General features: G+C 36.3%; 2 protein-coding genes across 2 annotated transcripts in view; both read right to left on the reverse strand.

Annotated features, from left to right (window-relative positions):
* Positions 1-9842, reverse strand: part of Lipn (lipase family member N) — a 47334-nt gene extending 37492 nt beyond the window's left edge. Inside the window, exon 1 of the mRNA XM_047553570.1 lies at positions 9823-9842. The gene's annotated coding sequence lies outside the window, so the exon portion shown is untranslated. The remainder of the gene's footprint in view (positions 1-9822) is intronic.
* Positions 1-15400, reverse strand: part of Lipk (lipase family member K) — a 46452-nt gene that overhangs the window by 2538 nt on the left and 28514 nt on the right. The window contains exons 7-9 of the mRNA XM_047553564.1: positions 11812-11958; positions 9823-9894; positions 2629-2700 (exon numbers count right to left, since the gene is read on the reverse strand). Coding sequence (XP_047409520.1) covers positions 2629-2700; positions 9823-9894; positions 11812-11958 — 291 coding nt within the window. The remainder of the gene's footprint in view (positions 1-2628; positions 2701-9822; positions 9895-11811; positions 11959-15400) is intronic.

Consider the following 15400-nt stretch of genomic DNA (forward strand, 5'->3'; position numbering starts at 1 on the left):
CTTCTGATTATTATGTGCTGTGTACTGAATTTGTATTCTTCCCAAATTCATATGCTGAAGCCCTAACTCCCAATGTGAGGGTTGAGGAGGTGTGGAGATAGGGCTTTTAGGAGGCAATTAAGGTTAAATCAGGTCCTAATGGTGTGTACCTAACTACATAGAACTGAGAATCTTATAAAAAGGTAAGGATTTCTCTCTCTCTCTCTCTCTCTCTCTCTCTCTCTCTCTCTCTCTCTCTCTCTCTCTCTTTGGAGCAAGCAAAAAGGAAAGACCATGTGAGTATTAGAAAGGTGCCATCTGCAAGCCAGGAAAAGAGCCTTCCCTTGAACCCAGACACGCTGGTGCCCTGATCTCAGACCTCCATCAGACCTCCAGCCTTCCAAACTGACAGAAAATAAATTCCTATTGTTTAAGTCACCAGTCTATGGCATTTATTATGGCAGCCCAAGCTGAATAGTACACTACTTATTTGTGACAGAGAGACTAGGAGGAAGACATAAGATAGACAAAGATGTAGATTGTAATGAAGCTGTGACCATGGCCTGGGAGAGATTAGAACAACAGAAACATGACTGGGGGTGACTGCACCTCAGGTTCTCTTAGGAGAGTAAAATTCAAGCAGACCCCACTGGTATAGTCACATCAGATGTTTCTATCAGTTGATGGATTGCTACCTGGGTCCTAAATATTGTAAGCATGTCCTGCTTCCCTCTAGTTTTAGGAGGCTTTGGATCTAGGCTTTAAGAATAGGTGGTAAATGAGAATGTGGTTTTGAGAAGGCAAAACAAAGGGCAGAGAAAGAAGTAAGTACAGATTAGCACTGACCAGTGGTATGTACAAGGAAGATGGGTTCCAGAAAGCTCTGCACAGGGCCCTAAATGCAAAGTACAACTGATGAAAGAGGAGGCATGTTTGTTGTTCTGATTGCTGTTTTCTTGACAGCAGAATATAAAGCATAAATATTTAAATTCAAAGATATAGAATGACAAAGAATAGAAAAAGCATCAGAGGGGCAGCAATAAACACCAGCAAGCTTTGTGGCACAATGGCACAACGTGGGTCTGAGAGTCCCTGAAATCAGAATTCCTTCAATCCAATGATTTAATTACTTTACTAAGACTGAAAGTGAATGTCTAGAAAATGTCAAAGCAAAAATGAACATCAAAATTTGGATTTAAGTTATATCTGGCATATCTTTGCCAGGAATATTTTAAAATTTATTTTTTAAGTGGGCACTTAAAAATTGTATATAAGTATTAAAAATGAATTACTTTCTTAGAAATAAAGGATTATTGGTGATTACACTGTTAATTACATCTGCCTAATTTATGGTGCTATTAATTACAGCTGTGACTAAAGTTATTGCCTTTTAAACATGTATGTAGTTCATCTTCTGTTTGGGGTTTTCCTTCCCCCACCCAAAGTTCCAAGCCAAAGTTCCATATCTGAACCTGAGTCATCATGCAGGCATAATTTTGATGGGATCTGCAAGCACAATGATAAAGCAGTAAACACCAGCAAGCTTTGAGGCACAGAGTGGGTCTGAGAGCTTTTACCCAGCTTTCATCCAAGCAGGTCTCAGAGTCTTATAAGGTGAGGTCATCAACTAAACGACTTTTCCTCAAGAAACCACACACTCTTGCTAGGACAAAGAATTCACTAATTGCAAGAGAAAATAGCACGTTGATGTAATGTATGTGGGCACCCCACCCTGAACCACATATACTTCTAACTACAGCAGCTTAGGAGGAAAATACAGTAGCTGGAGTTAGGCATATTCACTATTTTAGTTTTTATGGTGGCACTGAACATTGTCATCTTAAAATTTTTGAAGCTTCCATATTATAGATTTGAAAAACTTATGCATACTTGATGACCACTTGTTCAGTTTGAACTTAGTCTATATTCAAGAAGCCAAAATAATTAGTGAATTCCCTTATATACTGGGGAAAAGTAGCAAGAACAATAACATATACTTTCTTTTAATATAGAATATTTGCTCTCAAAGTTTCCATAGGTAATGTCAAAAAATATTTTGATATACCATTCTCTAGCAGATAGTGCCTTCCTAAAGGTGATGATTTTGGTTGATATATCTTTAACGATCCATTTGTATATAGGTTTTTTAAAAAGTACTTAGTAAATGACATAAATCAAAAGCTATTAGAACAAAGTTTATTAGAAATGGAATAGAAGTTAGAAAATATGCTTTAAAAACAAAGATTGTGTATTTCTAATTCACTCTTCAAAATGTAGTGTTAATTAAATGCTGAGAGTTTTTGTATCTTGAAAAAGAATAAGTGTAGTAGAAGAAAAAATATTTTTAGATTTAGGAATCCCTGGTTGGTTGTCCCATTCTGGTTATTAGCTAGCTAAATAATTGTGGCAATTTATCTAACCTCTTAACACCTCTGGAAAAATGGCAATAATATTATTTACCTTGCAAGATCTTTGTGAGGATGAGAAATAATTATATGACACATGATAATACCCAATAAACAACATGTGATAGCAGCAATAAGCAAGATCCATGGTACTGAATGGGAAGTAGTAGGTACTTAAGAAGTGGATACTGTTTTTATTAGTTCATGTTCGGTATGTCACTGACTATGATTATTATTATTATACCTGGTGGAAGTGCATCATGTTCTGATCAGGTTGTCCCCAGTCAAAGGCTTGGAGCTGACCAGAATTAACTGCCTAAGATAAAACAAAAGTAATAAACACATTGAAATGATATAAGAAAACAGTGCACATTTAAAGTTAGCAAGCAAGAGATTTACAAATAAAGCTGATATTGCAACTCTTTAGGTACAAAAGCCAAATTTCAATAAGTCAGTCAAATAGGAAAAATTATGAAAAATGGATACAAATTCACAGAACTGACAAAACTGCTTCCTCTCCTGAATCTTTCCAGTGAAAATCCTCAGAAAGCAATGCCTTTAAATGTTACAAAGTTGCATATCAAAACAGTTTTAAAGAATGTCAAAAATGTTAAATATCTTGGCTATATATATATATATATATATATATATATATACACACATTATATATTTATATTGATATTTAATATATTTATAATATATAAATATATATATTTATATATATATAAAATTTGGGGTGATGAGGTATCTTCCAAAAGATTTTATGATAATACAGGAATATTCAGAGATAAAATTATTAAATTATGAGAGCTGTAAACTAATCCATCCAACCTAAGTAAGTTTCCATAAACTTACTAGGTGGTAACTATAGGCAGACGTCATGTGGTTAGATGAGGTAAATAACTAGGGATGTGTTCTAAAAGGTTTCATCTTCCCTGCAGCCCCTTCTCCTCTCTTCCTCTCTCTGCCTCCTAGACACTTTGAGTGGAGCAGTGCTCCTCCACCACACCCTTCCATCTTGAACCTAGAGCAATGGAATCAACTGACATGGATTGAACCCCCAAATCTGTGAGCCCACAAATAAACTTTTCTTTCTATAAGTTGTTCTTGTTGAGTATTTTGGTCACAGTGACAAAAAACTGACTAACACAAAAATTGGTACCAGAAGTGGGGTTGTTGCTATGACTAACCTGATCCTGTGCTTCAGAAGCCATGGGAATTGTCTTACAGGAGGAGTTTGGAAAAGTTTGGAGATGCAGGTTAGAGACGATTTAGCAGTGGAGGTTAATATGTGATTCTGGTGGAAACCCAGAAAACCAGAATGTAGACAGTACTGTGCTCATGAGCTTACATAGAGGAACAAAGATTATATTTGGAACTGGACTAGAGGTCACTCATGTTATATTATGGCAAAAAAAGTGTTTACATTTTGCCCTTATCCTGAGACTTTGAATAAGTCTGGATTTAAAGGTGATGGACTAATTAATCTGGGGGAGGATTTTTTAGGACAGCACAACATTTAGGCTGTGGCATGGATATTTCTGACAACATTAAGACAAGTTCACTGTAATAAGGATCAGAAAGCAGAGAAGGATGTTTTAAAATGCTTGTAGTGTGGCCAGAAAAGTGCATGTAAAACCAGGGCCAAGGAAGTTATGGTTGTTAAAGAGATACAGTCACTAAGGAGATGCTAAGTACTTTGCATAGAGACAATAAGAAAGATTGCTTGAGTGCATCTCAAGAATTGAAAAGACCTTCCAATCACAGGCTTAAAGATATAGAAATAAAAATTCCCTTGGGAAACAATCATGGGGACACTCTTCTCACACAGGGGAGCCTAGGAAGTTGTTTCATCATACTCAACCACCCAGGTACTTGGAGGTCATTGAAGCCACAGTCCAAGGGGACTTGATTACTTCTTCAGCTGGCAGCAGACCTTGGCATCATTCACATGGTGCTGGCTCTGCAGGAATTTAGGATGCTGAACTTAGGTGATCAAGGAGGCTTCCACTGAGATTTTAAAGGAAGGTCTAGGAGGCCAGGTAAATTGTATCGGGGTAAAAGTCCCTGTGGGGTGCCTCTGAGAAGAAAATGCATTAAGCTGTGAAGGTGAAGCCAAAACTGGAATGGAAATCCCAGAAATTAAAAGATGACAGTAACATGAACTGACTGCTGAGGAAAGCTGTTGGTTGCAGAGAGAGGTCACATGGGCTGCAACAGGCAGGGGGAAAAGGATGAAAAAGGGGCAAGGCTACCAAAGCCCTTTGGAGAGGATATCTCAGTGCATGTGCCCCTGATACCAGGGATAGCACTACAGGACTTGTTGGATCAACTTGTTTTTGGTCTTGTTTTAGTCCCATTCATTCTTCCTATGCCCCATTCCTCCCTTTTGGAATGGGAATCTTTATCCTGTGCCATTGTCTATTGAACATATGTAACTTGCTTTTGATCATTATAGGAGTTCAAAGTCAAAAGTTTGCCTTGAGTATCAAACGAGACTTTGAACTTGGACTTTGAGGCATTGCTGACACTGTTAAGATTATGGGGATTCTTAGAGATGGACTAAATGCACAGAATGCATTTATTACAACCTTTTAAGTCTAAACACCAAAATGCAAAAATAGTCATGCAGAGTGTCTCAAACACTCAACCCATGCTATTTGACAGATATCTTTAAGAATAGGGAATGTGGTCTTAATAGCTTAGACCACTTGATGGAGATAATAAGGTGCAAATGGACACAATGCATTTTGCATTGTGGGATGGACATCAACTTTGGGGGGTCATGGGTGGAATGTCATGGTTTGTATATGAAGTGTCCACCAAAGATCCTGTATTAATTCATGGATATTCAAAGTAAAATGATTATATTATGAGAGTTATAACCTAATCGGTCTATCCTAGTTTAAATGGAGTAATTGGGTGGTAACTGTATGCAGGGAAGGTCTGACTGGAGGCTATGGGTCACTGAGGGTATATCCTGGAATGGTTCATCTACCCTGAAGACCCTTTCCTTCTCCTTCTGCTTCCTTGCTGCCAAGAGCTGAATAGCTTTCTTCCACCACATTCTTTGGCCATGATGCTCAGTCTCACCTTGGGCTCAGAACAATGAAGTCAGAATATCATAGAAAGACCTCTGAAATTGTGAGCCCAAAATAAACTTTTTCTCTTCTAAATTGGCCTTGTCAGGTATTTTCATCACAGCAACATAAAACTGACTAATACAGTAAACATATATGTTTTTAAATGGTACCAGTTATATATTTCCAACACTAAAATTTTCTATTACTGTTATTAAACAACTTTGTACCTTATTATCTTCATCAAGTAGTCTAAGCTATTAAGACCACATTCCTCATCCTTAAACAACTTTGTCCAATATAACCAGGGGCTAAGTGTGCATAATAACTATTTTTAAATCTTGGTGTTTAAACTTCAAATAGAATAGAAACAACCATATATTTAGTAATTCCTTTTTTCTGTTGTTTGTCACCCATGTTGGATTAAGGAAGCAGAGAATTTTCACATACATTTACCACAAGCACTTTATTAAATGATCCTTAGACTACACTAAGAGTTTTTTCTAAGCTTGAATCTCAGATTTTTAATCCTGATGTCCAGTTTAAACTTATTCCCATCATAGTTTACATTGATGGATGCAGCAATTTGCTGTTATTGAAATCTGCAAGTTTTCAGCAAGGAGAGTAACAGAAAATACTACTCAGGGACTTGGTCTCTAGCATCAAATGAATCTGTTTTTTATTCATGTTTAATGGATGACTAAATCTGTTATCTAGGGCAAAATATTAGTGAAATGACAATGACAATGACATTCTTTTCATAGAACTGTGAAGATTAAATAGGGTACTGTATATATAGCATGTGGCACTTAGTAAAGTTTCACAAGTAGCTAATTTCACTAATATAGCTGTAGGTCAAGTATCACTTCTCTGAAATGCTTGAAACCAGAATTTCTTCACATTTCAGAGTTTTTAGATTTTGGAATATCTGCATAGATATTATCAGTTAAGAACCCCTGATCTGATAATTCTAAGTCCAAAATAACTTCAAAAATCCAAAATTTTTTGAGCACAAGTTTTGGATTAGGAATACTCAATCTGTAATATCATTATGATCATTACTCTTGCCCTAGCTGTTCCCAGCACTATTTATTTCTATTTTAGAAAAGACCTTCCATCAAATAAGAAGAGTTCTCTTTAAGAGAAGTCAACTGTGAGATGTATAATGTATTGAATGATAAATTGTGTGTGTGTGTGTATGTGTTATAAAATCAGCCTATGTTATATAAGCTGACTATCATGACCAAAGGGTGTGGTAGAAGTCAACTTTTCAATGCATTTCAGAAACCCTCAACTGTGTTTCACACTATCTTTAACAGTGATTCTCAACTTGAAAGTAGGAAACATATGTATTAGTATGTAGGTTAAAATGCAAATTCCTAGGACTCTCACGCACACACCACACACACACACACACACACACACACACACAGCATATACACAGAGAATTTTATAAATATATATAAAATTTTATGTATATTGAAATGTAGAGATAGATATGTGTATATGTACATATATACACACATGTGTGTATACACGTGTGTATATACCTATGCACATGTGTATACACACACACACACAGCTCCAATTTTTGAAAGATATGAGACTATAGTCAAGGTTGCAGGCAAAGGTTACACAATGAAAGAATGAATATGCACACACACATGCATATTCTTGACTCAGAAAGGTATAATGACTCCCATTTGCAATAACCTCAAAAAAATACTTGGGAATCAATCTAACAAAAGAGGTGAAAGACCTGTACAATGAAAACTACAGAACACTAAAGAAAGAAATTAAAGAAAACCTTAGAAAATGGAAAGATCTCCCATGTTCTTGGATAGGCAGAATTAATATTGTCAAAATGACCGTACTAGCAAAAGCACTATACAAATTCAATGCAATTCCAATTAAAATCCCAATGATATTCCTCATAGAAATAGAGAAAGCAATCGTGAAATTCATTTGGAAAAATAAGAGACCCAGAATAACCAAGGTAATCCTTAGAAGGAAGAGTGAAGCAGGAAGCATTATAATACCAGACCTTAAACTATACTAAAGAGCAATAGTAACAAAAATGACATGGTATTGGCACCAAAATAGGCAGGTAGACCAATGGTACAGAATAGAAGACATTGAGACAAACCCACATAAATACAGTTATCTCATACTAGACAAAGGTGCCAAAAATATACAATGGATAAAAGGCAGCCTCTTTAACAAAAGATAGCTGGGAAAACTGGAAATTCATATGCAGCAAAATGAAATTAAACCTCTATCTCTCACAGTGCACAAAACTCAACTCAAAATGGATCAAGAACCTAGAAATAAAAGCAAGAATCAAATGGGATGGATTCAAACTAAAAAGCTTTTTCTCAGCAAAGGAAACAATCAATAATGTGAAGAGAGAGCCTACAGAGTAGGAGAAAATCTCTATCACACACACTTCAGATAGAGCACTAATCTTCAGAATTTATAAAGAACTCAAAAAACTTAACACCAAAAATACAAATAACCCAATCAAAAAATGAGCTATTACAGAAGAAGATACACAATCAATCAACAAATACATGAAAACATGTTCAACATCTCTAGTAATGAAAGAAATGCAAATAAAAACTACTCTAAGCTTTCATCTCACTCCAATTTAGAATGGCAATTATCAAGAATACAAACAACAATAAATGGTGGCAAGGATGTGGGGGGAAAATACACTCATACATTGCTGGTAGAATTGCAAATTTGTGCAACCACTCTGGAAAGCAGAATGGAGATTCCTCAAAAACCTTGTACTGGAACCACTGTTTGACCCAGCTATCCCACTCCTTGGCCTATATACAAAGAAGGACTTAAAATCAGCATACTACAGTAATGCAGTCACATCAATATTTATAGCAGTTCAAGTCACAATAGCTAAATTGTGGAACCAACCTAGATGCCTTTCAATAGATGAATGGATAAAGAAACTGTGGTATTGTTATGTGTTGGATGTGAGGTGTCCCCAAAAAATTCACATTCGAAACAATGCAGGAAGGTTCAGAGGAGAAATGATTGGATTTTGAGAGTCTTGACCTTATCAGTGAGCTAATCCCTGATGGGATTAACTGGGTGGTAACTGGAGGTAGGTAGGGTATGGCTGAAGGAGGTGGGAATTGGGGTGTGGCTCTGAGAATGTATATATTTGTAACTGGCAAGGGGAGTCTTTCTCTGCTTCCTGATGATGCAAGCTGCTTCCCTCTGCCATGATCTTCCATCATGATGTTCTGCCTCACCTGGATCCTTGAGGAATGGAGCCAGCCTTCTACAGACTAAGACCTCTGAAACTGTGAGACCTCAGGTAAACCTTTCCTCCTCTATAATTGTGTTGGCCAGATTTAGTCACAGCAGTGAGAAGTTGACCAAAACAGGTACATATACACAATGGAATGTTATCTGTCTTAAAGAAGAATAAAATTATGGCATTTGCAGGTAAACAGATGGAGTTGGAGAATATCATGCTAAGCAAAATAAGACAATCCCCCAAATCCAAAGGCCAAATGTTTTCTATGATAAGTGGATGCTTTAATATAATGGGGGGGGGCGGGTAAGGGAAGAACAGAAGAACTTTGGATTGTGCAGAGAGGAATGGGGGGAGAGGAGGGATGGGAAAGGAGTGGGAAAGATGGTGGAATGAGACAGACATCATTACCCTATATGCCTGAATGATTGCACAAATAGTGTGACTCTACATTATGCACAACCAGAGAAATGAAAAGTTGTACTCCATTTGTGTACAATGTATTAAAATGCATTCTGCTGTCATGTATAACTAAATAGAACAAACAATAATACAAAAAAGAAAGGTATAAAACCTGAACTTGGTTTATCTTTGAGCCTACAAAATACTGAGAAATATAATAAACAAAAATTTAACTAAGGGTAAAAATACATACTATCAATCTATTTAAATCCTTCCCCAGCATTTAATTTTCTCTGAATTAAACATTATTTCTACGCTTTAAAATACCTCATATGCCAACTGCAGAATGAACAGGTCTTTCAGGGAAAAAATATACAATTCTATTAGATATGGTGATTTCCAAAAAAGAATAAATAAAAACCTTTCCTGAAAAGGCAACATGCAATAATTTAAGGATCAGAACTCAGTCTCAATATGTGGGAGATAGGTTCATAACCCAGACTGAAGACAAGGAGATAGAGGGGAGCAAAGAAAATCAAAATGAAGAGTTAGTGCTGATTCCAGAAACATCAATGTGATGGATGGTGTCAGGTGCCCTGCTGTGAGTTTCTGGGAGTCCTCTTAGAGAACCTCACAACAGGGGTATAGATGCCGTCAGTCAGGGACAGAAAATACATACCTGGGCCCAGTGCAGCATATTCTGAACAGATGTTCCTGCGGGACTCTGTGCCAAATAGACATCCAAGCGACTCTGTGAAGAGATGATTTCTCATCTAGAGGCTAATCATAGCACAAGTGAACATCTGGGAGGAATTTAATAACTTCTTTTTATTTTTGTTGGTACTATTAATATAATTATTGTTGTCCTTTAGGAAAAAATCACGCACCATACCCTATTACCACATTAACCAAAGAAGCCTATTTAAGCACTTTCTCCTCCTCCCAGCTGTTTGTTCTGGGTAGTGACTTCATATGGCCCACAGAGGGCATCCCATTGGTTGAAGACAGAAGATAAGGCACTGATTCTTTCCTGACTCCTCACATAGATCAGAGTGTAGAAGGTCAAGGAATTAAAAACCTCAGCAACACTTACCTTCACCCTGCTAATTCCCAAAGTCCATCCATAGAAATCTTTGACCACAAACCCTGAGAAGAGGTATGAATGTTTCCTTTTGTTTGTTTGATTTAAAACAAAGTGGTAAATATTCTATAGGGCTCTTTGGAGATTTGTAGTACAGAATTCCTTCAATATATTTAGATAATATATTTCTTGTGGATCAAAACAAAAAACACTGTATTCTTTCATTTTTTTCAATTACATTATTTTCAAAATAAACGTTATTTTCGAAGAGTTATTTTTCTACCAAAGTGAGCTCTAGAAACATCTTGGAGTTTTAAAATATATATATATATATATATATATATATATATATATATATATATATATATATACCTATTGATAAGCTATTCAAAACTACTGAATAAAAACTCAAATATCTAGAGTTGAGTTCTGGACATGTGCATTTTTTTCAAAATTCCATAAAAGCTACTTTGTACCTCTAGTTACACTTCATTAAAGCAAACAGCCTTGCAGATACTGTAATATTGCATAATCCAGTCCTTACAATGAGACAAAGGCTGATATGATTATGTGCATAGACAAGGAGGGCCTTTAATGAATAGCCAAAGGTGTTATTTTGTAAAGTCTTTATGAAATTCAGCCAAGTTGAGAGACTACTTTTGAAATTACTGTCTTTTGTGTTTGCTTCTAGATCTTTTCACTTAGCTTTGGCTACCTAATGTGTTTTCATCTACATGAGATGCTTCCCTGTAAGTGATAAGCAAGTATAGTTTCCCTAGACAATCAAGACAGTAGAAGAGAAGTGTGCAAAGGCAGTGACTCAGACATACTTTGCATGGAAAGCCTTTTGTGAAAGTCTGAAGTGCAAGGAGAATTTTAATCATTCTGACAGGACAACCAGTCTCTGCGTTGAAGTCTCTGAGATAAATGGAGACCACCAATAACTCTCTTCACCTCTGGTTTCAAACGGTTCCTCTCAAGTGAGAAGCAAACTAACTTTCTGTCTTTCTCCCTTTTACTCTTCAAGTCAGCTATGAAAAAGGAGACTCGGTTGTTAGAAATAACCTGGCAAGAACCCCAAGACCAATTCCTCTTAGTTTCCCCTGAACAGAAAAGCTATAGCTGTCATTGAAGAGCCATAACTTTATCTCATTTGATTAACGAGTGTTATACAAAATAATCATTTCCAAATCACCTTTAAACGTGGAAAATTGAAGGAAAAAAAAAAAGCAGATGCCTAGAATCACTCCCTGAGATTTTACTTCAGTAGATCTGAGATGTAGCTTAGGAACAGCAAGTTAAACTTCAAAACCATAGCCCTTATCTAAGTGAAGGACTTTTTATTTGTGACTTTTTAGCCAACAGCAAGAGTTGATGAGAATTTTTGGCAGGAAAACCTTCTTCTCAAATTCTCCTATGAAAGCAGGTTAAGATTCACGACCTTGGTTGGAAGTCATGAACATACAAATTACATTCCCAGAGACAAAAAAGAGACCTTGAAATGTGGTTTCTATGCAACCCAGAGTAAACACCCATCATCTTGGTACAGCAAAAGGATTGTTTTCCAGTTTTACTATTTATACATACCATGTTTAGGTTTTGGGGATCAAATCCAGTCATAGTAAACAGGAAATTGCTGCACAAATGACGGAATATCTTCCGGTTGCACACTTTGGTGGCAATGAATTGGTCCATCAGTGTGTGAGGGGAGAACATTTTGTCACCAAACAGTACCTGCAAGATTGATTTAAAACATGATCAAATTTCATGAATGTGGATGTCAAGAGTGGAAAATGAGCAGTAATCCAGACAAGCACTGGACAGGAGATGACAATCAGCTCAGTGTTAGTCCTCAGTGAAACCCAGAGTTTTGTTAAATTTGTCTCTGTAGTCCTCCCAACTCACCTCTTGATATCTTTTCCCATGAATCTTTAATTGGGGCATTTTTTTGGCATGCTCCCTGAAAGACCAGTGCCCACAGGAAATTAGTACAGCTTTGGAGTCAAACATATCTGATTCTTATTCTACTTCTTATAACTTAGGAAAGTAATTTAATTTTTATTACCCTGAATTTTTTCAACTGTAAAATGGGAAAACCTTTATCCACTAGGCAGAATCATTGTAAAGATGACAGATCATGCTTAAAATCTACCTTGTGTAGTTCCTAGCAGCAAACAATAGCTATTATGATTAGTGAGCCAATCCTTCCGGGGTCTTTTAATGCTTAACACAAAGAAATGAATCTCTTCTAATGATATTTCAGGCAAAGTTGCAAGTGAGTTGAATGCACCTTATGAACTGTGGAAATCCTTCATATTATAGCATAAATTAATAATTAATCCCTATGCATATTAATTCAATATTTGTTTTACAATATATAATTTTATAATCTTAGGATAATAAAGTAAGTACAGTGTGAAAAGACTTTTTTACCTCTTAGAACGTTTGGAAATATCATTTACAGAAAAACTGGCATATCTTTCTCCCGGAACTCTTTACTAACTGGCAATTATAACTAAAAACCAGTAATAACTAGCATTTATTTTTTATTCCACTAATGTACTACAAAATCATATACTATCCTTGGTAAACTGGATTCAGTAAATTCTTATTAGGTATAATTATTGAATTCTGAGTTTGAAAAATGGTTATGTAGAAGAATTGTATTGACGGATGGGAGAGAATTCTTATTTAATAGAATATTTGATACAGCATGAAATTTTAATGCAAAATATAAAATACCAGAACATAATTAATATTTCTGTTCATACCAAATACAGAGAGAGAGGAAAGGAGGGAGAGAAGGAGAGAAAGAAGGAAAGGAAGCAAAAAAGAAAAAGAAGGAAGGAAAAAAAGGGGAGAAGGAGATAGAAGAGGAGGGAAGAAAAGGAAATGTAGGGAATAAAAGGCAAGAACTACAAAATATTAAACCAGTTCATATTTCTCAATTCTTTACTTCTGGAAAAATAATAATAGGACATTGAAGATATTATCAAATACACTGACTCTTCATTTTGTCATAATTACTAGGACACTTCGATAAGATATCAAATAATTAATTTTAACTTACCAAATTATGACTCTCCCTGTGTAACTGATAATTTAGTAATAGTAGCAGTACACATTCAAGGACATGTTAACATCCTTTCAAAGCTCTCGAGTGTGACAACTTAAATAAACTGCCACGTGAGTAAATAGCTGAACTAGAGACAGGAACTAATTTTAATCATTGAACATTTTATTTTTCATTTAGGAATACTGTCTCCATGCTTTAAACAATAGATGTAAAAGGAAATAGACAATACATAGAAATAATCAACCATGAAAATATGATGTGAAAGGAAAAAGTTATATCTACCACACTGGGCCCTGGTTCTCAGTTCTGATAACTTTTCCAAACACAGGGTTAATTAGCAGGATAGTCTCTGACTTTACTCCCCTACTACATATTTATCCAAGGACAAATGATTACTCCTTCACCCTAATCTAAAAGACAGGATAGCAATGCAGGCTAGTCAGAAGGACAGCACTTCCAAAGTAGCAAATGTGCTAACTTGCAGGTGTAATTCCAATTCAGTTCTGGAGGGGGCATGTTTGTCACATAATAGTCAGGAGACAGACTTCCTCTGGTAAGTCTTTTAGTACATTTGTGAGAATTAGAAGAGTCACCCTTTCTTCTGGAGACGTGGTCTTGAACGCAAGGATACATGGCTTGCCAAGCAGAACAGGGACTGAATTCAGTCGTCAACAGCCTCCTTCTAAGCTTCGGCTTTGAAAAAGTGGAGAAACCATTACATATAAGCAAAACCACTGACCTTTTTTTTTTTTTTTTTTATTGTATACAAATGGGATACATGTTGTTTCTCTATTTGTACATGGAGTCAAGGCATACCATTTGTGTAATCATACGTTTACATAGGGCAATGATGTTTGATTCATTATTTTTTTCCCTTCCCCTCACCCCTCCCACCCCTCTTTTCCCTCTATACAGTCCTTCTTTCCTTCATTCTTACCACACTGCTTATCCCTAACCCTATACCTAATGCTAACCCCTCCCACCCCCCATTATATGTCCTCATCAGCTTCTCAGCGAGATCATTTGTCCTTTAGTTTTTTTGAGATTGGCTTATCTCACTTAGCATGATATTCTCCAATTTCGTCCATTTGCCTGCAAATGCCATAATTTTATCATTCTTCATTGTGGAGCAATATTCCATTGTATATATATGCCACAGTTTATCCATTCATCAACTGAAGGGCATCTAGGTTGGTTCCACAATCTGGCTATGGTGAATTGAGCAGCAATGAACATTGATGTGGCTGTATCTCTGTAGTATGCTGATTTTAAGTCCTTTGGGTATAGGCCAAGGAGTGGGATAGCTGGGTCAAATGGTGTTTCCATTCCAAGTTTTCTAAGGAATCTCCATACCACTTTCCAGAGTGGCTGCACTAATTTGCAACCCCACCAGCAATGTATGAGTGTTCCTTTTTCACCACATCCTCACCAACACCTATTGTTGCTTGTGTTCTTGATAATCGCCATTCTAATTGGGGTGAAATGGAATCTTAGGGTAGTTTTGATTTGCATTTCCCTTATTACTAGGGATGTTGAACATTTTTTCATATATCTGTTGATTGCTTGTACATCTTCTTCTGTGAAGTGTCTGTTCATTTCCTTAGCCCATTTGTTGATTGGATTATTTTTATTCTTCGTGTAGAATTTTTTGAGGTCTTTATAGATTCTGGAAATTAGCGCTCTATCTGAAGTATGGTTGGCAAAGATATTCTCCCACTCTGTAGGCTCTCTCTTCACATTTCTGATAGTTTCCTTTGCTGAGAGAAAGCTTTTTAGTTTGAATCTATCCCAGTTGTTGATTCTTGCTTTTATTTCCTTGTGCTATGGGAGTCCTGTTAAGGAAGTCTGATCCTAAGCCGACATGTTGAAGATTTGTACCTACTTTTTCTTCTATAAGATGCAGGGTCTCTGGTCTGATTCCAAGGTCCTTGATCCATTTTGAGTTGAGTTTTGTGTAGGGTGAGAGATAGGGATTTAATTTCATTCTGTTGCATATGGTTTTCCAGTTTTCCCAGCACCATTTGTTGAAGAGGCTATCTTTTCTCCATTGCATATTTTTGGACCCTTTGTCTAGTACGAGAAAATTGTATTTATTTGGGT

Source organism: Sciurus carolinensis, chromosome 5 (assembly GCF_902686445.1).
Source record: "Sciurus carolinensis chromosome 5, mSciCar1.2, whole genome shotgun sequence".
NCBI lineage: Eukaryota > Metazoa > Chordata > Mammalia > Rodentia > Sciuridae > Sciurus > Sciurus carolinensis.